Source organism: Mustela erminea, chromosome 4, assembly GCF_009829155.1.
Source record: "Mustela erminea isolate mMusErm1 chromosome 4, mMusErm1.Pri, whole genome shotgun sequence".
Lineage (NCBI taxonomy): Eukaryota > Metazoa > Chordata > Mammalia > Carnivora > Mustelidae > Mustela > Mustela erminea.
The window spans coordinates 48984050-49011565 of NC_045617.1; the positions used below are offsets into that span (position 1 = coordinate 48984050).

Here is a 27516-nt window from a genome sequence, read left to right on the forward strand (position 1 = left end):
AACAACCCTGAGCCTGAAACCAGACACAGTTTCTGATTCTGAAGGAAGGGGAACTATAGTCAAATTTGATATGACTACATGCTTGTGTTCATACATGTAGAAAAAAACCATGGTCCAATTTTACATATGAATACAAAGGTCTTTTGAAAAAATCTTTGATTGAATCCAGCAATATGCTAAAAGAATAATGCATGATACATGATACATGCAGAATTTATCATGATGTAGGATATATCATGATACAGTAGAATTTATCCCAGGAATACAAGGATTGAGACATCAGAAAATAGATTAATGAAATACACCTCATCAAAAGATGAAAGAAGAAAAACCATGTAAACGTCTCATAAGATACCTAGAAAGAACTTGATAAAATGCAGCACCTTGGGAGAAACAGGAGGAAGGGGCCTTTAAGTTAAAAAAAGAGAGAGATTTCTTTAGTATGATGAAGAGTACTGACCAAAGCCCTGGTTAAGAAAGGAGGAGACGCCCTTATAATAATAACAAAAACAACAATATATGTCTTATCAATTATTGGGGAAAAAAGAGCTATACCTATCATTAGCTACAGAAGATAAGATTTTTCACCCAGAAAGTTTAAAACACTAAAGTAACTAAAATATTATTTGAGAATTGGGTATTCTCAAGGCAGTATCAACATACAAAAATCAATAGTTTTTTTATATACCAGTAATAAAAACCTATTAGAAACATGTAATAGAAATATCCCCAATCGTAATGGCAAAAAAAAAAAAAACCCTAAAATCTAATAATAACCCTAAAAACAAATGTGTCAAACCTAATGGTAACATCTACACAATTTACTTGTAGACATAAAAGTTTGAGTGGATGGAGATAACCATTTTCCAGGAAAAAAGAATCATTAGAGTGAAGACACAAAAAACAGAAATAAAATGCTGTAATATTTTCTGTCTACTTAAAGACCTTAAAACTATATATGATTTAGAAATAATAGGTTATATGCTGCTTTCAATGACGTCTAATGTATGGGCACAGATACTATGGTGACATTTCCAAGAAGGTAAAACTATTGAGATCCAGTTGTTGCAACATGGACTTGTAACAAACCAACACTTTTCATGATGACAAAATACAGGGAAAAAAACACAAGAATGAGCAAAAGTCTGACACATGAGACAAGAAAAATGCAATACTTTTATCTTTAGTATTCTCAAGTTAAATCTCTTACAAACATTTCCAACTTCCATTCTAATCTTTCAGGCTATAAACAGCTAAATTGTAAGTCTTGTCTCCCCACAGTACCTGTGTCAATATACCTTATCCTTCTAGTTTTTCCACTGCTATTTAGACACATGCAGATTCTGGCTTCAATCATTTATTTTCAGAGCTTAATCAATGAATATCTGAGGCTTATGAAAAACAAGGATGGAATTAAACATAGGTTTTATAGTTTAAACAATAAAGAACACAGGCTTGTAATTTTCTCCTTCCACATATGTGTGTGTATACAACATATATATGTTTACCTCAACATTGTTTGGAATAAGAATTTACGAACAACTAAAAGTTCCATAATAGGAGAAAGCATGAAATTCTTCTGCACGTGCCATAATTTATGAACTAAAAATCTGCTAAATCACTGAAAATGAATACACTGAAACACATCCAAAATAAATTGGTAAGTAAAGAAAATTACAGAATAGTTATAATATGTTCTTATTATTGTATGTTTATATATGTTCTATAGATTCACAGATTTGAATAGATGTAAATGCATGGGAAAAGATTTGCAAAGTTATAGAATGATGTCTATAGAATGAGGGGCGCTTGGGTAGCTCAGGTGGTTGAGCATCTGCCTTCGGCTTGGGTCATGATCTCCAGGTCCTAGGATTGAGGCCCACGTCAGCTCCCAGCTCCATGGGGAGTCTGTTTCTCCCTCCGCCTCTCCCTCCCCATTTGTGTTCTCTCTGTCTCTCTCTCTCAAATAAATAAATAAAGCCTTAAAAAAAAGAACCATGTCTATAGTATGATCTTATATAACGGTTTATATGTAAATGTGTTCCATACGCTCACGCATGCATGCAAATATACATGCATACAAAAAGGTCTGAGAAAAACAGTTGGGAGTAAGGAAAAGGAACTTTCACTTTCTGTTCTATGTAGCTCTATGACACTTGAACTTATACAAAAGTACATATGATTAATGACAATGAATTTTCTTAAAAACACTAAGTAAATCAGTCTATCATGTAGCTTAAGCTTAGTCAATGACAATGCATCCAGTTGGATTTGGCCAATGATCAAAAACAGACGTCTGTCCAATATCCAAAATTAGTCTGAAAGTGAATGTCAGTAATATAAAGAATATGCCAAGAGCATAATAAAGTTTCACTGGGCCCTATCTCATGAAAATTTCAGTTTATAAAGGCAATCACAGAAGATATATAAACAAATTTAAAGGTTAATTTTGTACTTCAAGTTTATTAAAAAGCTTTTGATTCTTCTTTCTACTTACTAGATCAGGCCTTTTTATCACAGAAATAGGATAATAATCTATTAGCTGCATGCCCTGTTTGTTTTGGGTTTATAATAAATGCTATTCCAGGGGCCTCTGGGTGGCTCAGTTGGTTAAGTGACTACTTTCGGCTCAGGTCATGATCCCAGGGTCCTGGGATCAAGCCCAGTATTGGGCTGCCTACTCAGCCGACAACCTGTTTCTCCCTCTCCTTCTGCCTGCTACTCTGCTTGCTGTGCTCTCTCTCTCTCTCTCTCTCTCTGTCAAATAAATAAATTTTAAAATGTTAAAAAAAAAAAAATGCTATTCCAGAGGTGTCTGGATGGTGTCTGGGTGTCTGGGTGGCTCAGTTGGTTAAGCATTTATCTTCAGGTCATGATCTCAGGGTCCTGGGATTAAGCCCCGTGCTGGGCTCCCCACTCAGTGAGGAGTCTGCTTCTGCTTCTCCCCCTCCCTCTGTACTTCTTCCCCACTTATGCTCTCTTTCTCTAATAAATAAATGATCTTAAAAAATAAAAAAAAAATCAATGCTACTCCACATGGTTAAGATAGAAGTCCACATGACTAAGGCATAAAGAAAAAATATGAAATAAAAAACATGAAATATAAAAATTCACTTGTAATCAAATAAGCAAATACTGAAATAAATTGACAGTAATAATATCTGTTTAGAAGTACAGATAAAAGGGACACCTGCGTGGCTCAGTTGGTTAAGCAGCTGCCTTGGGCTCAGATCAGGTCCTGGGATCGAATCCCAAATCGGGCTCCTTGCTTGGCAGGGAGCCTGCTTCTCTCTCTGTCTCTGCCTGCCACTCTGTCTGCCTGTGCGCGCGGGCTCGCACTCGAGCTCTCTCTCTCTCTCTCTCTCTCTCTGACAAATAAATAAATAAATAAATAAAATCTTTTAAAAAACAAAAAGTACAGATAAAAGTCTGGCAGTATGCATAATAAAAGGCCAACAGTAGTTGGGGAATGGATTTGTGAGCTCCTTTTATCTTCTCTTTAGCACTTTTTAGGAGTTTCAGTTAGCAGATAGGAAAGACTGAAAACCAAGTGGTGTGCCAAGTCAGTCAGCTAGGCTGGGAGTAGAGCCAACACTTCAAATTCAGGTAATCTGGTTCAAGAATCCACATTCTGAACCCAGAGTTTAATTGGATTACCCCAGGGCAGAAAAGATGCCTACAGGAAAAACAAAGAACCTGATTAGGCACCTAATATGTCCAAACTTAATGAAAATGGGTTATATTGAGGAAATTAGGAACTTTATTGATAATAGGAACATGAGCTTAAATTAAGCAAATGAAAAAAAGAGAGAAAACATTATCTGGTCCAGAGAAGACAGAGCCCTTATTTTTCTTTTTTTGTTCCACTGTAAATTATATCAATATGATGATCATAGTAATGTGAACATTAATGATCTGACCAAAAATTACACTAAGTCCAAGAAGATACTGGGAGAAGTGTGAATATGTTGAGAGGAAGGAATGGCACGTGCCGGAAAAAAGAAGGGCACATAAAATAGCTAAATTCTAGTAGGAAATTAAAAATCATAATCCCTAAAATGTTAAAAAGCAGTATAAGCACATTCTTTACAAATAAGATAAATTACGAGAAAAAAGTACTGAAAGAGTTGAAAAGAATCACCTATGGGAAATAAGCACAGATTTTGTGAAGGCTGAGGTAAGAAACTTCTATTTTTTGTCCTAAGATATATTACTTGACTTTTTAACTTCTGTAAAAGTGTTAATTTCAATTTAAAAACTAATTCAAAAATATCACAAAGGAACTGAATTCTCTCGCATGATTCAATTCTTGTCATTGAGTGTAACTAGTATTAAATGTAGTTGCCTACATCAATATAATCCTCTTCATGATGTCAACCAAAACAAATTTAAAAGGCAAAAATACTCTTATGTGTACACTGATACTGGAAAAAAAACATTTTTTAAGTCTTCTACCACTCAGAAGCTACTTAAAAGAATTTTCTTCTCTTCAAAATATATGACTTCGTATATAATCAATGTATTTGCTAAAGAAAGAAAAAAAAAGAAGAAAAGAAAAGCCCTTCGATACCATTATGACCTATTTTTGCCTGAAAGGGTCATCTGAATCCTGGAAATGAAGCAGCAGAAGGCTTTTAGTCTTTTTTTCTCCCCACTAGAACAACCATAGATGAAAGCCGTATTTCCTTCGTTATCACTGATGTCATAAATCAATTTCAATTAAATAAAGCCAAAAAGCTCAAAAGGGATAAAAGCAAAGCTTCTCCATAAGATGCCTATATCTGATAATGTCATACTGACTCATTTTCTTTTTGAATCATAACTATTTTGCACATTTCTGACACTGTTTACATTGCTCTTCTAGATCGGTCTTTTCTAAATATACAGCAGCCACTTTTTGAAAGTCTGATCGCATATACCTATCAAAAATTAGAATAATACAGAAATATTTTCCTTCCAAATTTAGAAGATACAAGTTCTACATTTATTTATTGTATATTCAAAATAAGTAGAAACAAAATTCAAGAAAATCGCTGCATAAAGAATGTATTACCTATTTTTACTTTCATCTTCACAGTTCATAAAGTTACTGGCTGAACGAAAAGAAATCACTTCTCTCTGTTGTAGACCAGACACATGGGGAGTCACCACAGCACAGACTAGGGACCAGGCCCCAAAAAGAGGGAATCAGGGAGGTCAAGAAGAGTAGTGATAAGGACAACTGCTATGCCTTCACCAAATGGTTTCACTCCCTCTCCTCAAACTGCAGGAAGAGACATTGCTCAGCTGCCTCGGCCTCTAGCTGGGAACACAGAACTAGGTCCCTTAATGAATGCATGAAGCACAAGCCCCATCCATAACCACACTGGATTTTTGACGTATATAGTTTTCATAACCTTCAGAGAAGCAAATTAATCCCATGTCAATGGAGAAATTAATGCAGTGTATATTCAAACCTTGAACTACACACACTGTAAGATCTGTACAGCCTCAAAGCATGGCTACCGATAGCACAGATTTCCATTCAATTAAAAAGTAGATCCTTTGGCCAAACTAAAAGAAAAGAGAGAGGACCCATATTAATAAAATTAAGAATGAAAAGGGAGAGATCATGACTAACACCAAGGAAATAGAAACAATCATCAGAAATTATTATCAACAGTTATATGCCAGTAAGTTCAACAACCTACATGAAATGGATACATTCCTAGAAACCTTCCAAAACTGAATCAGGAAGAAACTGACAACCTGAATAGACCAATTTCTAGTAACGTGATTGAAGCAGTGATCAAAAACCCTCCAAAAAACAAGAGCCCAGGATCTGATGGATTCCCTGGAGAATTCTACCAAACATTCAAAGAAGAAATAATACCTACTCTCCTGAAACTGTTTCAAAAAATAGAAACAGAAGGAAAACTTTCAGACTCTTTATATGAAGCCAGCATTACCCTGATCCCCAAACCAGGCAAAGACCTCATCAAAAAGGGGAATTTCAGACCAAATCCCTGATGAATATGAATGCCAAGATTCTCAACAAGATACTAGCTAATAGGATCCAACAGTACATTAAAAAGATTATCCACCATGATCAGGTGGGATTTATTCCTGGGATGCAAGGGTGGTTCAACATTCGCAAATCAATCAATGTGATAGAACAAACCAGTAAGAGAATAGAGAAGAACCACATGGTCCTCTCAATTGATGCAGAAAAAGGCATCTGACAAGATACAGCATCCATTCCTAATTAAAACTATTCAAAGTATAGGAATAGAGGGAACATTCTCAACTTCATAAAATCTATCTATGAAAAACCCACAGTGAATATCATCCTCAATGGGGAAAAGCTGACAGCCTGCCCTTGGAGATCAGGAACATGACAAGGATGTCCACTCTCGCCACTGTTGTTCAACATAGTACTAGAAGTCCTAGCAATAGCAATCAGACAACCAAAAGAAATAAAAGGTATTCAAATTGGCAAAGAAGTAGTCAAACTCTCTCTTCGCAGATGACATGATACTTTATATGGAAAACCCAAAAGGCTCCACCCCCAAACTACTAGAACTCATACAGCAATTCAGTAATGTGGCAGGATACAAAATCAATGTACAGAAATCAGTTGCTTTCTTATACACTAACAATGAAAAAATAGAATCGATTCCATTTACTATAGTACCAAGAACCATAAAAGATACCTGAAAATAAACCTAACCAAAGAGGTAAAGGATCTGTCCTTGGAAAAACTATAGAACACTCATGAAGGAAATTAAAGAAGACACCAAAAAATGAAAGAGCATTCCATGCTCATGGATCGAAAGACTAAACATTGTTAAAATGTTTATACTGCCTAGAGCCATCTATACTTTCAATGCCATCCCGATCAAATTCCACTGGCATCAGTCAAAGAGCTGGAACAAACAATCCTAAAATTTGTATGGAACCGGAAGAGACCTCGCATTGCTAAGGAAATGTTGAGAAAGAAAAATAAAACTGGGGGCATCACGCTGCCTGATTTCAAGCTTTACTACAAAGCTGTGATCACCAAGACAGCATGGTACTGGCACAAAAACAGACACATAGACCAGTGGAACAGAGTAGAGCGCCCAGATGTGCATACTCAACTCTATGGTCAAATAATCTTCGACAAAGCAAGAAAAAATATACAATGAAAACAAGTCTCTTCAATAAATGGTGCCTGGAAAATTGGACAGCTATGTGTAGAAGAATGAAACTCAACTATTCTCTTACACCATACACAAAGATAAACTCAAAATGGATAAAAGACCTCAACATGAGGAAGGAATCTATAAAATCCTAGAGGAGAACATAGGTAATAGCCTCTTCGACATCAGCCACAGCAACTTCTTTCAAGATATGTCTCCAAAGGCAAAGGAAACAAAAGTGAAAATGAACTTCTGGGACTTCATCAAGATAAAAACCTTCTGCACAGCAAAGGGAACAGTCAACAAAACAAAGAGGCAACCCACGGAATGGGAGAAGATATTCGCAAATGACACTATAGACAAAGGGCTGATATCCAAGATCTATAAAGCACTCTTCAAACTCAACGCACACAAAACAGATAATCATGTCAAAAAATGGGCAGAAGACCTGAACAGACACTTCTCCAAAGAAGATATACAACTGACTAACAGACACATGAAAAAATGTTCATCATCATTAGCAATCAGGGAGATTCAAATCAAAAACATATTGAGATAACACCTTAACACCAGTTTAAATGGCCAAAATTAACAAGACAGTAAATAACAAGTATTGGTGGGAATGCAAGTTGGTGCAGCCACTTTGGAAAACTGTGTGGAAATTCCTTAAGAAATTAAAAACAGAGCTACCCTAAGACCCTGCAATTGCACTTCTGGGTATTTACCCCAAAGATACAGATGGAGTGACAGAAGGACCATCTAAACGCCAATGTTCACAGCAGCGATGGCCACAGATGCCAAACTTTGGAAAGAACCAAGATGCCCTTCAACAGATGAATGGATAAAGAAGATATGGTCCATATACACAATGGAGTATTACACCTCCATCAGAAAGGATGACTACCCAACTTTTTTATCAACATGAACAGGACTGGAAGAGATTATGCTGAGTGAAGTAAGCCAAGCAGAGAGAGTCAATTATGATATGGTTTCACTTACTTGTGGAGCATAAGGAGTAACATGAAAGACATTGGGAGATGGAGAGGAGAAATGAGTGGGGGGAAAATCGGAGGTGGAGACAAATCATAAGAGACTGTGGACTCTGAGAAACTGAGGGTTTTAGAGGGGAGAGGGTAGGGGGTAAGGTGTGCCTGGTCGTGGGTACTATGGAGGGCATGAAGTGCAAGGAGCACTGGGTGTGGTGCATAAACAATGAATTTTAGAACACTGAAAAATAAAATAAAATAAAATATTTTTTAAAAAGTAGAACCTTTTAATTCTGTGGGTAAATCTTTAAGACAGCAGATTTCTGGGCATGAAACGAGGATGCTGGAGAAAGTTGTTTTATTTACGCCCTCCATTCAATAAAGTTTACATTGGACGTAAAATTGGGCAATGTTAGAAAGAAGGCAGCCTCTGGGGTCAGAACGTCTTGGTTTAAACCTAATCACCACATATTCCTCTGTGAGCAACTTTCTTAAACTCTCAACTTCGGTTTCAGGATACCACGACCCTACAGGGCTCTTGTGATGATCAAATGGAACCAGTGGTGCCAAAAATGCCCAACACCTCACTCTGGAGACAGACAAATTGGGTTTGAGATCTAGCTGGGTGGCTTTAAACAAGTTGCTTAACTTCCCTGAATGTCCAGAGGTTCCTCGTGGCAACAGAATTTTTCTGATAAGGTTGTTTTGAGGATTAATTGAAAGAGTTCTATATTGTATAGACAGAAAGACTATGTTAGCACCTCAGTGTTCAAAAAGTGCTGAAAGATGAGGCAGAAACACACATGGATTATCCAACTTAATCCTCTCAACAAGCTTATGAAATAAATTCTATTACACATAAGCAGATAGGGCTCCTATTTCAGCCATTAGGATGAAAGTAGCATTTATATTAAGTTATATTAAGTTATGAAGGCTGCTGAAGATATTAATCAAACTAGGGATATCTTCATATTAAAAGAGAAGCATGTTTTCTCTACCAAGATGATGTATTATGCCAGTAAAGATTACCTATTCTATTGGTAAAGTCTACAGAGGACTAGAACTCAAAAAATATTAAATAGGTTAATAGGTTTCCCTCAGATCCTTCCATTTAGAAAGAGAAAGATCAAAGGAACAAAATAGTGAGGATTTTCACTTTTGATTTCTATTTCTCCCCTTCTTTTCCACAATCTTCTACTAAAGAACATCATTCACTTAAGCAGTCAGGGAACTTGGCCCCAGTCCCATGACCTTCTGGGCAAGACAACCAGAGAAAATGCAGCTCTGTCCCCACATATAAAATCCCAGAAAAGTCAGAATAGCTGGACTTGAGCCTCATATCCATCACTGGAGACCATGGCAGTCCCTTTAGAACCATAAGGAGTGGGGTAAGAGCAGTGGCCATGGGAAGAATAGGTCCTAGCAGGAAAACAAGGGATGAATAGACGGTTTTAAAAAAAAAAAAAAAAAAAAAGCTAAATGAGAGAGGTGTGAGCTAAAGCCTCTACAATTAAATCAGTCTCAAAAGCATTTAGCAACATAAAAAATGTAGATAAAATTCCACATTACAGGAAATTCTTTGAGTTAGGAAGTTTACTTTTATAGATGTCAAATATTTTGGCTTCCTAAGGAATTCTTTATCTGGTATCCTATAAATACTTTATTTCAGGAATTATGTATAGAACATGACTCAAAATTTGAAGAAATAACAGCTTACCTCAATGATGAGGAAAAAGCGAATAACAGATGATGCTTTCCTTAAATTTCCTATCCACCTAGTTGCAATGGTGCAGTGGCAAAATGTGCCAGGAAATTACTCCTCAACAAAATTCTATTAATGAACATTATTAGAAAATGCCCTCTTCTATGGCATATTTAGGCCTTCTTGTCCTCCCTTCCTATTCAACATCTCTCTCATACTTTGCTTCTCCTTATTTCTCTAGATTACATTCCGCTGACTTCTTTGGTCTTATCGTTCAGCTAATTCTCCCTTGGTTTATAATTTCTGGTTAAACCACGGTTTTTTTCTTTATTTTTCTTTTTTCTTTTTCTGTGCCAGTTCAGTATGCATCTAAAATAAATACACACACAGATACCAAACGTTCATTTTAGGATATCTAATCTACCATTCTATTATTGTCAGACAAGGAACTTTTATTCTATCCTTATTCAGAACCTCCCTCTGCTTTTCCCTCCTGAAATTTATTTAGACACCAAGCATTTCATATAATCTAAGAAATGTCTAGCCCATTCTCCTCTGCTAATTCAGGCCCTCATCATTTCTGAGACAAGCTGTTAAGACCTCCCAGCTCCATCTAACGACCAGTCCTTTCCTCACACTAAGGTTTAGAGGTAGTAAGAGCCACACATCAGTTCTAGACATCCGTTGGATTCCAATCCATCCCAGAAGGTTCTAACTTGCCCCTGTTCTCCCCTACTTCATGTCCAATCTTCTCTGCCTGACAGTCAACCCAACAGATTTCAGCAAACAGCACCAAACACAGAAGCAACAATTTTCATAGACTGTTCAGCTTCTATAATTATATATATTACAGCTATATATTCTTCACTAGATCTTGTGTTTTGCATCTCTGTTCAAACCTTGACCGATAGGGCAGTGTCTAGAGATCTGCTCATTCCTTCCAAGAGCTGCAGTATAATCCACCAGATGGATGCCACTTAGCTTAGTCAAGTCCCCTAGTAATGGACAAATGGGTTATTTCTAGTCCTTGCTCTTATAGTGCTGCAGTGAACATTGATATTTTTTCAGACTTTTATAAGTTATCTCTGAAATAGATTCTCAGAGATAGACTATGGGTCCAAGGTAATAATCATTACTGTTATCAGTTCTCTTCCCTCCTTAAAATCTACAACTTCTTCTGGGAACCATTCAAGCAACCATGGCAGATACTGGTAGTTGTTAATATCCATCTCCCATCATCGTATAATAAAATTTTCAGTTGGGTACTAAGCTAAAGGCAACTTTTCTCAGCCTCCGTTGTGACTGCTGTGGCACCATGATGAAGTCCTGACCAACAGACTATGCACAGATTTAATAAGTATAATTTCCAAATCATTCTTTAAGAGGAGGAGAATTCTCTTCCCCTCTCCTTATTTCCCCCTTTCCTTGTGGCTGAAATGTTTCTTTGATGTTGGGAGCAGAGCAGCCATTTGGGACCAGAAGCCAAAGAGTCACAAACAGAGAAACCAGACAGAAGGATTCTGGTATCCTGACATTTATGTGAGAGAGAAACAAAGTTCTATCTTACTTAAGGCCTTACCTTACTTACTTAAGGCCTTATTGTTAGCCTAAATAATATATCTAACTTTTGTAGAATCATCTACTTCAAGAATATATCTATGTTTAAGAGGTCATTCCATAAATAAAATATAAGGGCTCACATACATAGATTTTATAAACATTGCATTATACTCATAAGTTACCTTATATAAGACTATGTTCCGTTTAAGTAAGATTACTTAGTAATTAACATAAATGGGCTATAACATAATGAATACCACTTCCGATTATTTTTGCAAAGGATTGCCAGGCTAGTATTTAAAATACATGCATGAACCTTCCCACTATGAATTCCTTTAAACAACTCTAAATATAAAGATTCATACCTTTGGTCTATGCTATTTTAACTATTCCCAAATGTATGCTGAAAATTCAAATAGAATGTAGGAATAATACTCAACCTCTTAAATTTTTATTTATGGACACTAAAAGTCTTCCCATTGCCACCACTTCTAAGTGGCCTCTGTGATAAATCTAAAGTATCTTCTTTCATTGCGTTATCTGATTCTGTTAATACAGAAATGTCTTCTACAAAGCATCCCAAGTTACTGAATCAAAAATGCTCCATTCCTTTTTATATCATTCTGAACAACCGGAAGTTTGACGTTTCCTCCAGCAGCGTGAGGCAGACCTGAGAGATGAACAAAGATGGAGAGAGCCACTGCATGGAGGCCAATGAAGAGTCAGTGGCAGAACAGGCAGAGCTCCCCTGCTCCCCTCCCCTCCAATAAAAGCAGCAGCCAAAATACGGTCAACTGTAAGACACCAATTTGAACCAGAAGCCAAGTCTAAGAAAACCATGGGATAAGAGCATCCTGAATTCTATATAAGAGCCAAGAATAAAATAAGATAAATGGAGATGGACAGCGTCAGTTACTGCTTCAGAATTGATACGAAGCATTGGTTCTCAAAATTTAGTTGGAGTCAGAGTCACTGGGAGGGCCGCTAAGAGACAGCTGAGCCTCACTCGGGAGATTCTAAATCAGCAGGACATGAATCGAGGCCTGACGATGTGCATTTCTAATAAGCTCCCAGGAGGCGTAGGCTGCTGGTCCAGGGATCAGCTCCAGAGAACATGGATGGATATGAAGGTTTTGGTGGCTAGCTCTTTTCTCCTAGACTACTTTCTTCTGCAGAGAAACTCTCCAGCTGTGAAAGAACCTGTTTTACTCTTTACTGATCCCCTGGATCTAAGGAGAGATTCAGACTTAAAGTCCTTGAAATGGCACATAATCACTGGGAAACTTCTGAAAACTTTTGAACCCCATTCCTCATCAGTGTTTTTTCATAATCTCTCTCCCAGTGCCAAGGCTACAACAAATTTCTCAAGCTCTTAGCTGAATTCTGTAACATTATACATTTCCCTTTCCAATCCTGCTTTCAAAATTTGCAGCCAAATGAATATTACTTTCCTAAGTTTCTTTTTCACTCTCCATTTATTAAATATGTACTAAACAAAAATCTGCATTAGCTGATAAGCTAGCACAGTTGGTAGGACTTATAAATATAAGGACTTATAAATATAATATCCATAGGGGATCTAAAGTAATTAACAATCAAATAGTTACTCAGTGTACACTATCTGTGTATTCCTATTCACTTCAAGACTTTAAATTCTTATGTTACTTTTAATTCCATAATGACATATACATCACAACAGAGTTCCTAAAAAATGTAAAGATTCCATTGAAAATATGTTTAACTTAAGAGCACTGTGACTCTGAAAAATTTCCAATGAAAGTATAAAATGGCGTAACTCCTTTGAAAAACTCTTCAGTAGATTCTTACCAAGTTAAATCAACATCTACCCTGTGAAACGCCAGTTCCAATTCCTGGATGTTTATTATTCAAAAGAAAAGAAAGAGTATGTTTACAAAGCACCTGATCAAGAATGTCCCTAGCAACCTTCTACAAAATAGCCAAAAACTGAAAACAGTGATGGACATTTGTTCATTAATAGGAGAATGGATAAATCGTGATTAAATTTATACAGTGGAAATACTACTCAGCAAATGAAAAAGGCATAAATTGCTGCTAACAAGCAACAAGGTGAATGAATCTCAAAACATAAGGTTGAGAAAGGAGGCAAAGACAAGAGGATACACATGGTGTGATTCATTTCTACAAAGCCCTAAGTCATGTGCAACTACTCTACGGGGACAGGATCAGAAAGTGGCTAAGTTTGGGTTAGAGAAAATGGGCTGGCAGAGAAGAGACAGGAGGAGCTTCCTGGAGTGAGGAGATTGTTCTAGATTTTGTTTTTCACAGTCTTTACCTTGATGTGTAAGACTGTCAAAAAAAAAAAAAAAAAAGCTATCAAACTGAACACTGAATATCTGTGCCCTTTATTGTAAGTAAGTCTCATCACAACAGAAAATGATAAAGCTAACGACTTGAGAAAATGAATGATTTACAAAAGCAATATTCTTTATATCCAAAATAAAATATAATTTAGATAGAATAGCTTGATATTTAAAATTTCCATTATTCGGGGCACCTGGGTGGTTCAGTGGGTTAAAGCCTCTGCCTTCGGCTCAGGTTGTGATCCCAGGGTCCTGGGATCAAGCCCCACGAGCCTGCTTCCCTTCCTCTCTCTCTGCCTGCCTCTCTGCCTAATTGTGATCTCTGTCACATAAATAAATAAAATCTTTAAAAAAAAAAATTTTCATTATAGGTGATAAAGAAGCAGTCACAGATGAATGGTTACAGAATTATGATTTCATGCTTAAGGTAGGGTGACTGAACATCTCGATTTGCCTTAGACAGTCATTCCAGTGTTGACCTGAAACCACAGCATTGTCAGTGCCCCCTTTGCTATCAAAGGTATCTTGATTTAGAGAAAGACCTATAGCTAGAAGAAAATATGATTATTATTTGGTACAATGCACTCATTCACTCTTCTGTTCGACCTACACTCACTAAGCATCTACTATTTAGCTAAACATAGCCTCTATGTTCTTGCTACCATTTCACATTGCTCCTTTGTTTCCACAATTAGAACCTAAAACAGAAGGATGGATTTTTGCCTAAAGTTAGCATAAAATAAACAGTGAAAGACAAACTAAATACAGAAGAAAGCAATGAGAATTTTCTATAAGCAAGGAAAATATAAATCAAACTTACAAAACAAAAAGGTTAAAATTTTTTTGAGCTGTGCAAAACAAAATGCATAAAGATATTCACAAATATAAAATAAAGGAAACCTTTACCTGCTGCCCTGTAAAGTATTTTAGGTTCAAAAAATATACAAGGATTTTTATCCTCTATGCATGACAAAAGAAGTCCTTTGGCCTGGAAAGGGCTTCTGGGTACAACCACCTGTAAAAACAGATTTTTTTTTTTTAAAGACCATTTTGATACAAAATGCAGTCCAGTAAACTCACTTATAAGAAGGGGAGATATTTCAGTAACTAATTATTACTAATTGCAGAGCATTTTTAGCCTAATTACCATTATAAATGTTACATATTGTCCCATCCCCCCAAAATTCCATTGTTGAACAAGTATTTATCAGATGCCAATCACAGTCTAGTAGCTATGATACTATTCTCTTAAAAAGCTAAACTTCCATACATATATTAAAAGGAAACTGCAAGAAGCAAAGTTGTCAGTATCTTCCTATATTCACCTATAAAAAAAATACTTTCCACTTATACCCTACTGCTACTTTCAAAGGGCATGTAACTCTTCTCCAATTTTGATACCAAAATTTCCTCCTTTCCCATGAAACACAGGGTCTTCATTTCCTAAGTAGAAAATAATTCACTGAACTTTATGATCTGGGCACTGTAATGTCCGATTATTGCAACAGTGAAAGAAAAGTGTGGATATTGCCCACTTCCAGATGAGATGAAAGGGCTCCAGAACCTTCTCGAGAAGGGCTTTGACAAGGAGGAGAATGATCACAGAAGATGGCACATGTGTTAACTGGGCCAAGCACTCTATGTGGATACTACTCTTCTTAGCAACCCATACTATTATTATTTTCCCCAATTTAGAAAGAGAACCAAGGGATTAAAAAAGAGATCAAATAATTTGCCCAAAGTTACAGTGATTGTTTGACCACGGTTTCTCTCACAGTTCTAACACCAGACCCTAAGCTCGTACTATATCATTTTGCCTCAAATCACAACTTATGTCTAGTTTTTAACAACTGGTAAATAATTACGTAAATACCAGTGAATACCAGTGTTACATGGGAAGCATTATTCAAATAAATCCGAATTTACCTTAAAGACTCAAATGAGATTCCCTGAAACAAACTACATTTGGCTTTACAAATCAATTTTACACCATTTTAAACTGAAGGATTATTTTTAAAAAGTAGCACAAATCTCACTCTTTTCTGTAAAACAGACTTCTGAACACGTTGCTTACCATAATACACAATGTATTTAGGTTCTTACTTTAGTTTCTCTTCATCTGCTTTCCTCATGTATTTCTAGCATTTTGTACTATTTCCATTTGGGATTAAAAAGAGGGAAAAGGACAAGTGAAGAAAGGAGATTGTGAGGGGACAAAAATCTCTTCTTAAAAGTGCTGGGTAAGATCATAAACTTTAAATGTCAATCAGTTTTCAGCTCAGGCACAAAAATAAGTGTGTTTAGGGATGCCTGGGTGGCTCAGATGGTTAAGCATCTGCCTTCTGCTCAGGTCATGATCCCAGGTTCCTGGGATGGAGTCCTGCATTGGGCTCCCTACTCAGAAAAGAGCCTGCTTCTCCCTCTCCCTCTGCTGCTTTCCCTGCTTATGCTCACTTGCTCAGTGAAATAAATTTTAAAAATCTTTAAAAAATAATAATAAATAAAGTAAGTGGTGCTTCAAATGTGGCTTCTGTCCCAACCTACCGCTTCCATCTTATGCTGAAAAATTATCCAACCTCCACTCAATTAAAAAAAAAGTGTGACTTTATAAAAATAAAACAGACACATGTTTACAGCCAATTCATGTTCTCAAACACACATACAGCCCTGGGTGGACCTAGGAGTTTCTATCATGATGCCCTGGAAGGCTCTTTAGCAAATACAAATGGAAAAGATAATGTAAAAAATTAAAACATAAAATATGCCCAAATGTCATTTTTTTTAATCAAAATACCTAAACTATTGTGGAAGACTTAAGATTATTACAGACAGCTTTAAAAGAGAGATGCTTCAAAATTATTTGATGGGGTATTACCTTACCTGGAAAACACATCTGGATAACAGAGGCTTCTCTTAAACTGAAGCAAAAGTCCTATCCCTCTGAATTTGAGGTAAATATGTACTAAACTGTATATCTATTAAAATTTACCCAGAATCAGTTAAGTGAGAAAGCCCCATTAGAAAGAAACAGAGCTTTGAAAGAGAGGGAAGTTAAACCAGCTATGTTCTCTGTCTCATCATTTATAGTTGGTGAAATTAATGTCAGGGTTAAGCCAGTGCTACTTCAACAAGAATATTCTATAAACCTGGGAACTGGAGAGCTGATCTAAAATAAATATTCCCTTTCTTAAAAAAGCAATTAAGTTCACATAAATTCCACAAATCCTGTTTGCTTTCCTCTGGATAAGCATATTAGTTAACAGAACAAACCAGAATGGAAATATCCAACAGAGATCAAACAAAGTGTATAAATGAGGATACCTTGATTCCTGGGCAGTGAGCAAAAAAAGCTTCAGGACTCTGAGAATGATAAAGAGCCCCATGGCCAACACAGCCCCAAGGGGCCCGGATGGTGAGGCTTCCACAATTAAAAAGATCCCCAGAACGATAGCGATACTTGGCAGCTTCATTAACAATCTAGGGGTGGGGGGTTAGGGGGAGAGAAAAAGGACAGGTCACAAGGAGTCTTTTATTGTCATCCCTTTCCTTAACCATTTTATTAGATCTTTAAATATATGCCCATAATAAAATAACTCATAATGCATGAGCTCAAAGATGACCAAAAAATCCTCAAGATCAGAGGTTGGGAGAGTGGAAGCAAAACTCCAACACTTCACGGATGTAATCTAAGACATGTTTAATCATAGGGGCACCTGGGTGGCTTAGTCAGTTAAACAACCCTTTGGCGCAGGCCATGATCTCAGGGTCCTGGGATCGAGCCCCATGGGGGGGGCTCCCTCTGCTCAGCAGGGAGTCTGTTTCTCCCTCTCCCTCTGCCCCTTCCCTTGCTTGTGTTCTCACTCTCTCTCACTCTTTCTCAAATAAATAAACAAAAATCTTTAAAAAAATGTTCAATTATAGTAAAATGAAACCTTCTTACCTGATCAAAAGCAGGGAAAATATAATCTGCAAACTGAATTTCTGCAATGGCAGTAGCCCCAGTGACTGCGATCCCAATTCCAAACCCAACAATTCCTTGTTCACACAACGGTGTGTTGAAAACTCTATCTTTTCCTAAAGAAAGAAAAATTAGTGTTAATATGACAAATGGGAGTGATACAATGCACAGCATGAGAGAGAGTCTAATTCAGAGAGTTAATGGTGACGGAGCATAAAAAAGGTGAAGGAAATAGAAGATAATTAGCATGAGGTCTGGTTTAAATGCAAACATAATTATTATATTAACTGTAAGTAATCTTAGCGTTTCAACTGAAAGAAAGGTTGTCACTCTGGGATAAAAGAAAGCAAACAGCAACTACTTAAAACACTGAGACAATAAAGATAACCGAAGAATCCTAAGTAAAAAAAAGAAAGAAAACAAACAATGAAAGCCTTAAGCAAAACAAGGTGTTGTCACCACAGGATCAGTGGACAAAGTAAACTTTAGGGGGAAAGGCATTACCAGAGATAAAGCGGGAAAATTCATCATTTTGAAAGGTTCAAGTCAGGAGGAGGACATAGTTCTAAATTTACACTCATGGAACAACACAGGCTCCAAATAAGAAAAATTAACAGAATTAAAAGGAAAAAGTGGATAGATTCCCAATATGGAGGGAGATATTAATACACCAATCTCAGTAAGTGACAGAAAAAGCATACCAAAATAAAAAGTCAGGACTAGAGAAGATCGGAATATGATTAGCAAATACAACCTAATTGACATGAGCAGGACAACAGCCAAGAATACAAACCCTTTACAAGGAAGCAGTTAATTCACTGACCACAGACTGGGCTAAACATCCAATCTCAACAAATTTTGAACAATTAAAATCATTACAGGGTGTATTCCCTCACTACAGCTGAACTAAGCTAGAAGTCAATAACAGAAAGAGTTAGAAAATCCTAAATTAGAAAAAAACTTTAAATATGTCTAAGGATCCACGGCTCAAAAAAATTAAAAGGAAATTATAAAGTATTTTGAACTGAATGACAATGAAAATTATGTATCAGTTTGTGAAGGTTACAAATTCAGTAAGGAGTCCAGTAGCTCTTTTACAGACTAACCTGCCCACTCGTATTATCAACTCTGGACACAATGTAACAAATGAGTGACTTAAAGGCATTGGAGAGCCAAAAAGCAGCCTAAACCAAAGAGGCCTTGACCCTTGAAAGAAAGGAAGGGCAGTGGATAACATTTATAAGTCCTGGCCCCTGAGGGGACTCTGCATTCTCTGTGACAAGAGACTGCTAGGATTCAGACAAGACAGACTCTGTCTTTATTAGCTCGGAGCTATGAGAGAATGAAAGGGGTTCAGGGGTGCCAGTGGCTAGACACTGAGGAACCAAGCCCCTAAAAGAACACCACATAGGGGTACCCCAAAGTCCATGTGTATACTCCATCCAAATCTTTGGCTGACCTCTATGGCTGAAGGAGACGTGAAGAACCCTATAGACGTGATAACAGCTGGAAGCCCAAAGAGCTGAGCAGAGATTTCAGCCCTACATACTAAGAAAAATACAGAATTTGGAGTTTGAGACTCTTCAAATTAAAAGAGCTTGATAAACACTTTTCAGGCTTCACATTGAAAACACAAGGTACATGTTACTAGTGTTCAATTCTCATTTGAAATTTCACCACCTGTCCACCAATAACCAGAAAAATCCTAAGTTCAGGAAGCTGGGTAGACACAAATAATGACCACAGTCTGGCCAGGTGACTAGAAGTCTGTGGACAGATCAGGGATTCATATTTCAGTCCCAAAATTGAGGGACACCAGTTCTTCTTGTTGCACAGAATTCACTCTCAGCTCAATCACTCCTTTTGAATACGCATCACAAATAGGGCAGGTGCTGGGAAATGCCAGCCAGACACATCCTGTAGTCTACACTCTCTAAGCAGCTGCAAAAACTTAAAAGCATGATTCATACTCATCACCATCTGTGACTATCTTGTGAAACTGTGACCTCTATCACTCATCAGTTCCCTATTTGATGGAGAACAGCTTGATAAGCTCTGAAAATCCAGGACTCCATTGAACTATGAACAATTCCTTAGTCGTAAGGTTCAAGCCTCCTCCTGTAGAATACATACCTCTGGAATGCCTGAGCCTCCCTAACTAGGTGAGCAGTGTTCTTATTTATTCCCTGCCACTTCGAGTTCCCTGGACTTGGGTATTTATCATCTCAGGACGTAGATACAGCTATTTTTTTCCCCTAAAGATTTTACCTATTCATTTGAGAGAGAGTGAGAGAGAAAACACAGAGGGAGAGAAAGAAGCAGACTCCCCACCGAACAGAGGCCCCCATGTGGGGCTCGATCCCAGGACCCTGAGATCACAACCAGATCCAAAGGCAGATGGTCAACTGACTAAACCACCCAGGGGCCACTAAGTACAGCCTTTTTTGCTGCTAGAAGGTGGCAAAGTTGAGCTTCTCAGAACTGTTACTCAAATGCCTGCTTGCTCTGAGGAAACAGCTTAATTTAACAACTCTCTCCAACAAGCTGCAATGACATGAACTGTTTGTTAAAAACGGACGAATGGATAAGGAAGATGTGGTCCATATACACTATGGAGTATTATGCCTCCATCAGAAAGGATGAATACCCAACTTTTGTAGCAACATGGACGGGACTGGAAGAGATTATGCTGAGTGAAATAAGTCAAGCAGAGAGAGTCAATTATCATATGGTTTCACTTATTTGTGGAGCATAACAAATAACATGGAGGACAAGGGGAGATGGAGAGGAGAAGGGAGTTGAGGGAAATTAGAAGGGGAGGTGAACCATGAGAGACTATGGACTCTGAAAAACAATCTGAGAGTTTTGAAGGGGCGGGAGGTGGAAGGTTGGGGAACCAGGTGTTGGGTATTAGAGAGGGCATGGATTGCATGGAACACTGGGTGTGGTGCAAAAACAATGAATACTGTTACGCTGAAAAGAAATTTAAAAAAAAAAAAACTGTTTCTATCTTCTCCCAAAAAGGTAATGATGGAGGATAAGAACACACATAACTTGTGCCAAAATGATGACTTCCTACATATTATAGTGAAATTAACCTGATACAAACTTCGTACACAGAGTATCCCAATGGGTAAATTAACACATGCAGTGATTGCGCCATGAGTCAAGACAGATCTGGTTTTCAGTGCTATCTCCACTAATTACTAAACTTCCTAAGGCTCAATTTACTATCTATAACAAAAGAATCATGATACTAAAAAGAGTAAAATAATTAGAAACAGGAGATAGGGCTATTGTGATTTTAAATAGGAGGATCAGGAAGGTCCCACTGAGAGGTAACATATACAGAGAGAGTTGAAGGAAATGAGAAAGTACACTATGCATATATCTGAGGGAATAAATGTTCTGGGCATAGACATCAACAAGTGCAAAGGTCCTGGGGTACGGGCATTTCTTATTACATCAGAGAAAAGGCAGGAAGTAGGGAGGTGACACAGATCAGACAGGGCCATGCAGGTCCCTGTCAGCTCTCTATTAACTATGACAATGAGTGAGTCAACAATTAGGTGAGGGAGACAGGAAGCCATTGAGTAAAATCCTGCCATTCTCTCACCTACATTCCATCTCTCTAGCTGGTACTTGGTGAATAGCCTCTAACCACGCAAGGGGACATGGCAAGTCTGATTACAGGATACTACCATACCAGTAAGAGATGATGACACCTAATTGCAGAAAAGGTGTGAGACTCTGTGGATATAGTCTAAATATAGAGTTGAAGGGATTTGTTGATAAAATGGTTATGGAGCATGAGTCAGAGAAAAACACCAAGGATGACTCAAAGGCTTCTCACCCACGCAAGCTGAAGGACAGAGTTGCCCTTAACTAAGGAAAGGCAAACCATGAAGCATGCTGGGATGAAATACCACTTATGGAGAGGTTACATCTAAGATGCCTTCAGATGTTAATGTAAAGCTCATAAACAGACTGTTAGATATAGAAGTTGAAAGTCTTCATCATCAAGACAGCACTAAAAAACATGGGCCTGGGTGTGATTGACAAGTAAGTGTATGTGAGTACATAGAGGAAAAATCCAATGTTAAAAAGACAAGCAGTGAGAACTAATATAATCAGCAAAGTTGAAAAGAAAAAAAAAATCCAAGAGTTTGGAGGAAAAGTAGGAGAATGCTAGCCTAGAAGCCTCTTCTAAGAGGCCTAGATCAAGAGGGAGAGGGAAGACAGGAGACAATGAGTAATGATAATTATTGGGAGAAGTTTTGTTGTAAAGGGGAAAAAAAGGAGGAACAACTGACTGGACAAAAATATGGGTCAATAAAGGGAATTTTTCTGTAAGACCAATAAAAAAGCATATTTGCAGGCTTATAAAAATGATCGATAAAGGAAGAAATGATTGAGAAAATTAATGAAATGAAGAGACAGAAGACCAACCAAGACTATGGCTTTGATGGGGGAGGAAGGGGTCTAGTGTGGAGAGGTTGACAGGAACCCTTGCATTCAGCCAGAGTGCGGGAGGAAGGCATGTGTGAGCACCGATGCGGATACAGGAGTGTGTGCAATGGCGAGAGCTTGTCAAAGTTCTCTCTTCACTGCATCTATCTTCCTGGCAAAACATGAAACTAGATTACTGGTAAAAAGTAAGGATGGGTGTGCGGCAGTGTTGAAGAGAGAAAAGTATGAAATAGTCTTCTGGGGGGTGCCTGGGTGGCTCAGTCAGCTAAGCGTCTGCCTTGGGCTCAGGTCACCATCTCAGGGCCCTGCGATTAAGGCTGGTGTCGGGCTCTTTGCTCAGTGGGGAGCCTGCTTCTCCCTTTTCCTCTGCCTGCTGCTTTGCCTACCTGTGCTCCTTCTCTCTCTCTCTCTCTCTCTCTCTGTGTCAAATCAATAAAATCTTAAAGGAGGGGGGCGCGAAAGGAAGGGGAGGGAAGGGGAATGTCATCCAGGAAAACGGAGAAGTGAAAGGACCAGGATCTGGCAGCAGGATGGTAGGCAGCAAGAGTGGCCCCTGGAGATTACTACTCTCAGACTAAAAGTGACATCAATTGCAAGATGACGTTTTTCTCTGGTAACATTCTACTTAAGATTGAGGGTTTAGGAAAGGGTATTTGTTAAATTAGACAGCCACATGCAGAAGAATGAAGCCGGACCACTTTCTTATACCATACACCAAAACAGACTCAAAATAGACGAAACATCTAAATGTGAGACAGGAATCCATCAAAACCGTTGAGGAGAACACAGGCAGCAACCTCTGTGACCTTGGCCACAGCAACTTCTTGCTAGACATGTCTCTAAAGGTAAGGGAAACAAATGCAAAAATGAACTCTTGGGACTTCATCAAGATAAAAGGCTTCTGCACAGCAAAGGAAACAGTCAACAAAACCAAAAGACAATGGACAGAATGGGAGAAGGTATTTGCAAATGTCCTATCAGATAAAGGGCTAGTCTCCAAAATCTATAAAGAATTTATCAAACTCAAAACCCAAAGAACAAATAATCCAATCAAAAAATGCACAGAAGACACAAAAGACATTTCTTCAAAGAAGACATACAAATGGCCAAAAGACACAAGAAAAATGCCTCACATCCCTTGGCATCAGGGTAATACAAATGAAAACCACAGTGAGATACCACCTCACACCAGTCAGAATGGCTAAAATTAACAAGTCAGTAAACAACAAATATTGGCGAGGATACAGAGAAAGGGGAACCCTCCTACCCTGTTGGTGGGAACGCAAACTGGTGCAGCCACTCTGGAAAACAGCATGGAGATTCCTCAAAAAGCTGAAAATAGAGCTACCCAGCAACCCAGCAATCACACTACTAGGTATTTATCCCAAAGATACAAATGTAGTGATCCGAAGGGACACCTGCACCGCAATGTTTATAGTAGCAATGTCCACAATAGCCAAAACTAGAGAAAGTGCCTAGATGTCCATCGACACATGAATGGATACAAAGGATGTCTCTCACACACACACACACACACACACACACACACATTCACACACACACACTGGAATACTACTCAGCCATTTAAAAAAATGAAATCTTGCCATTTACAACAACATGGATGGAACTAGAGGCTAGTAAGTTAAGCAAAATAAGTCAATCAGAGAAAGACAATTATCATATGATCTCACTCATACGCACAATTTAAGAAACAAATCAGAAGATCATAGGGAAATGGAGGGAAAAATAAAACAAGACGAAATCAGAGAGGGAGACAAACCATAAGAGACTCTTAAGCATAGGAAACAAACTGAGGGTTGAGGGAGGGGAAAGGGGTAGACAATGGGGTGACTGAGTGATGGACATTAAGGAGGGCATGTGATATAATGAGCACTGGGTGTTACACAAGACTGATGAACCACTGACCTCTACCTCTGAAACTAATTAATACATTATATGTTAACTAACTGGATTTAAATTTAAAAATAAAAATAAAAGATTGAGGTTTTAAAGATGGGTTTAGCTGAGATTGGATTTTGCCAAGCAAATAATGACATGGAATTTAAACTGGGTATATAGGGAAGTAAGGTCATCAGGACAGTGAGATACAGTGACAGGGTGATGGGATTCATGGCTTTTAAGAATCAATATGGCCAAAAAAAAAAAAAAAATCAATATGACCAAAAGGTTGCTGGATTGGAGGTACTAGAAGCAGTGAGCTAGGGAGGTTCAAGGTGGACGTCAGAGCTGGGGATGCCTTAGATTAAGATCCTGGAAGGACCACAGTTACTATTGATAATGATAACATCTGGGATAGGATGTTGGAGTGAGGGGCTGAGGTAGGATGAAGGACAAGATCACTAGAGAGATCACTGAGAACACCATCCATGGGGATATTGACAGGAGTCCTGGAGAGGCAGACAGTGAACCAAGGTGGAATGAAGAACGGTGGCCTGGTATGAATGGATGGCAAGGAAGGACTATATTAGTGTTCAGGACTCATCAATTTACTGATTTATTGATAGTGCTTAATAAATGTTTATTTTTAAAGGAAAAATTAAATGATGGAAGCTAGGTTTCTTTTGATTCAGAAATCCAGTCTTTCTTTACTTTCTGAGCTGACTAAACTCAGCTTTTGGGTATTTAGAACCAAATTTCTCAAATTCACTCCTATTAAGTAGCATTATGTGATTATATAATAATCTCACACAGACCACATCCTTTAGGTCAGGTGGTTACATAGAATTGTAGCCCTGAAACACATGACCATTTAAAACATTCATCCAGGGCGCCTGGGTGGCTCAGTGGGTTAAGCCGCTGCCTTCGGCTCAGGTCATGATCTCAGAGTCCTGGGATCGAGTCCCGCATCGGGCTCTCTGCTCAGCAGAGAGCCTGCTTCCCTCTCTCTCTCTCTCTGGCTGCCTCTCCGTCTACTTGTGATTTCTCTCTGTCAAATTAATAAATAAAATCTTTAAAAAAAAAAAAAAAAAATTCATCCAAATGATAAATAAAATCAAAGATCAGTCGTAATTCCTAACTTTCAAAGGCAGCTTGACTCTAATGACACCCTAGTTTCTGAAGCTCAAGGAAAACTGGAAGGAGGCAGCAGTTTCATCAAAGCGCTGGAAATCAAACTCAATGAGTGTTTAGGTAAGTGGTCAGGGGCTTCGATTTCATAAGAAAGAAAGAAAAAAAGGAAAAAAAAAAAAAACTATGTTTACCCTGAAATAGCTCTTCAATGCCCAACAAGATTTTCTGACTAAGTCAGAAAAAAGGAAATACTATCCAAATCACTTCTTTCTAAAGCTCAGACAATGGAGTAAAATTAAGTTAACATTTCAGATAAACTTACTGCTATTGATGCTATAGGTACCTAGGAGAAAAGGCATCCATACAACATACCAACTTCTTAAGTTTTGCTCCCTGTGCTTCAATTTTAAGCTATCTCTCTTTGTATAACTCCATGACCTCTTGAGTCCACGCAAATGTGTAGAATGCCAGATGTTTGGTTATTTAAATAACTCATGTGTTAGAATCTCATTTGTCGACAAAAATCAGGCATCAAGTCATACCATGACATCCTTAATAGTTCTCTTCTTTTGTAAAGGGAACATGATTACATCACTGGCAGCACACTGAGACGTGAAAGATACTGTCCACCATGGAATGCCAAATATCAAAAGAAAACCAGCAGCACGCTGGCTTTTCTAGCCAGAGTCACAAATGGATATAACCAAGTCCACCAGTGAACCCGGTTCCCTATACAACATTTAAGCCACAACTAGCACAGAAACAGTGAGAAGAGTGCAAAGAAACAAAACTTGGGAAAAAAGCAGCAAGCAGTCGTAGGTTAAAGTGACCACATTACTTCCTGGTAGGTCATGAAAGTCAGTGAGGACCTGCTTCTGTTCAGTGCTCAGACATATTTTGGAACCCATGACAAGTTTTAAACTAGCTTTCCTTGTGAAAACAGTGGTCCTGCAGGTTATTAAATCTACCTTGGGTAAAATTAAATTTATTATTACCACAAAATTTCTGGAAAGGCAGCTTTAAAACTGCCCATCTCTAAGCAACACGTATCTCCTTAGGACACAAATCTGAACAGGTCAGCATATCCTTCCAGAAAAAAGAGATCAGCTCCAACAGGGAAGCACTTCAAGTCCCAGATTCCCTGACCAAAAGGGTAAATAAGGACATGAAACATTCATAATTAATATTCATTAAGCTAAATAATAAACCACAGGTAAGGCCATTGTAGATATAACTTTGATGGGGAAGGGGACGGATAATACATTACAATATTTGTAGTCAAAGACTTTCTGGAATATGTTGTGATTTTACATTTTAAAGTTTGCCAATAAAGAATTTGATAGACAACTATCATATGATCCCCTTATATGAGGAAGAAGAGATGCAACATGGGGGGTTAAGGGGGTAGGAGAAGAATAAATGAAACAAGATGGGATTGGGAGGGAGACAAACCATAAGTGACTCTTAATCTCACAAAACAAACTGAGGGTTGCTGGGGGGAGGGGGGTTGGGAGAGGGGGGGTGGGGTTATGGACATTGGGGAGGGTATGTGCTATGGTGAGTGCTATGAAGTGTGTAAACCTGGAGATTCACAGACCTGTACCCCTGGGGATAAAAATATATTATATGTTTATAAAAAATAAAAAATTTTTAAAAAAAAGAATTTGATAAAGATGAAAGGCATTTGTTTTAGGATCAAGTAAAGCAAAAGTCAAAAGTTAATCCAGAACACTTCTACCTCTTAAAATAAGTAGAAAAGTGAATAGAGTATTCTACTCATTAGGAAGATATTTAGAGAATAAACATGAAAACAAATCTTAAAAATAAAAATGCTAGGTAGAATGACTGTACAATTCACATTCCAAACAGAAATGTCTGGGAATGTTAAGGATACTAAGAATAATTAACAGATGTGATTGATCTCAACAGGCCTAAACTGTGTAGTCCCAGGAAAACAGCTGTTCTGAATAAACAAAGACATATAGTCACTATTATTAGAGTTAAATAATATTAACACCTAGATAAAAAGTAATAAGGGAAATATGTTCAGCTTAGCCGTAACTAATTTACCCTATATTAGCATCCTAAATCAGGATATTCATGTTTCAGAGCTGGAAAATTAAGTGAACTGAAGAAGCCATTCTACCATCAAGATAATGCTCACAGTTTACTCCCTACAAAGGGCACCGTGATGGCCTCAGCCCAGACCCCTATGTGTGGAGAACCTGATGCCCTGCTTGCTGAGAATGCTCTGGGCAAACAGACACCAGCAGTCAGCCCTTTCTAGGGACTATAATGAACTTTCAAC

The 27516-nt window shown here is 37.9% G+C and overlaps 1 protein-coding gene across 3 annotated transcripts in view; it reads right to left on the reverse strand.

Moving 5' to 3' along the window:
• Nucleotides 1–27516, reverse strand: part of BCKDHB (branched chain keto acid dehydrogenase E1 subunit beta) — a 216324-nt gene that overhangs the window by 156384 nt on the left and 32424 nt on the right. For all 3 annotated transcript variants that reach the window (XR_004284879.1, XM_032339191.1, XM_032339193.1), the window contains exons 4-6: nt 17691–17824; nt 17072–17227; nt 14657–14765 (exon numbers count right to left, since the gene is read on the reverse strand). Coding sequence is in view for 2 of the 3 variants with exons in the window: in XM_032339191.1 (XP_032195082.1) it covers nt 14657–14765; nt 17072–17227; nt 17691–17824 (399 nt within the window). In the remaining variant the exon portion in view is untranslated. The remainder of the gene's footprint in view (nt 1–14656; nt 14766–17071; nt 17228–17690; nt 17825–27516) is intronic.